Source organism: Coptis chinensis, chromosome 6 (genome assembly GCF_015680905.1).
Source record: "Coptis chinensis isolate HL-2020 chromosome 6, ASM1568090v1, whole genome shotgun sequence".
Taxonomy (NCBI): Eukaryota; Viridiplantae; Streptophyta; class Magnoliopsida; order Ranunculales; family Ranunculaceae; genus Coptis; species Coptis chinensis.
In genome coordinates this window covers 14,103,440-14,104,068 of record NC_141461.1, presented here as the reverse complement: position 1 = coordinate 14,104,068, position 629 = coordinate 14,103,440, and the positions used below count along the sequence as shown (strand labels likewise).

At 40.5% G+C, this 629-nt stretch overlaps 1 protein-coding gene across 1 annotated transcript; it reads left to right on the top strand.

The window, feature by feature from the left end:
- On the top strand, positions 1-399 carry LOC147491608 (uncharacterized). The gene has a single exon (XM_086567285.1). It carries the CDS (start codon positions 1-3, stop codon positions 397-399), a length of 399 nt encoding a protein of 132 aa, XP_086423411.1.
- The last annotated feature ends 230 nt before the right edge of the window (positions 400-629 follow it).

The following is a 629-nucleotide window of genomic DNA, read 5'->3' as shown; positions in this document are numbered from 1 at the left end:
ATGTGGCATCTTGCTAGTGTTGTTTCGGTTCTTGAACCAGTTTATGGATGGGCTGCAATGAAGAGAAGTAAGGAATTATTGGAAGGGAATATAAGACTAGCTACTGCACTTGTGATTGTCTACTTAGTGATATGTGCAGCGATTGGGGGTGTTTTCAGGTCACTGGTCATTCCTGGTGAGATAGATTATGGGCTTGTGTTTAGGAGTTTGATGGGTGGATTCTTGGTTGTTGTTTTAGTGATTCTTAACTTCATTGGCTTGTCCGCGCAGTGTATTATTTACTACGTCTGTAAAAGCTATCACCGTGAAGAAATTGACAAGGGTGCTCTGCATGACCAGCTTGACTGTTATCTTGGAGCCTATGTCCCTCTTCAGAGCAGCGTCGAGATGGGAATGTGAATAAGTGAACTCATCAATTCCTATTTTTTGGTTAGTTAGACATTTGCAGCTGGTGGCAATTTTCTTACATCTGTTTGTTGGTTACTTTAGTAGTTAGTATTTTGTTGAAATCCTTCAGGGTGTAATATTTTGTTGCTTCGATTTCAAGTCGAGCATGCGTATGAGATCGCCTTTAAATTGGTGGATGTGAGCTCTATACTGAATCTGCACCTAGTATATTGCTTAACAGA

Excerpts from the sequence above, each read along its gene's own strand:
- LOC147491608 (XM_086567285.1), top strand. The coding sequence starts at position 1 with ATGTGGCATCTTGCTAGTGTTGTTTCGGTTCTTGAACCAGTTTATGGA.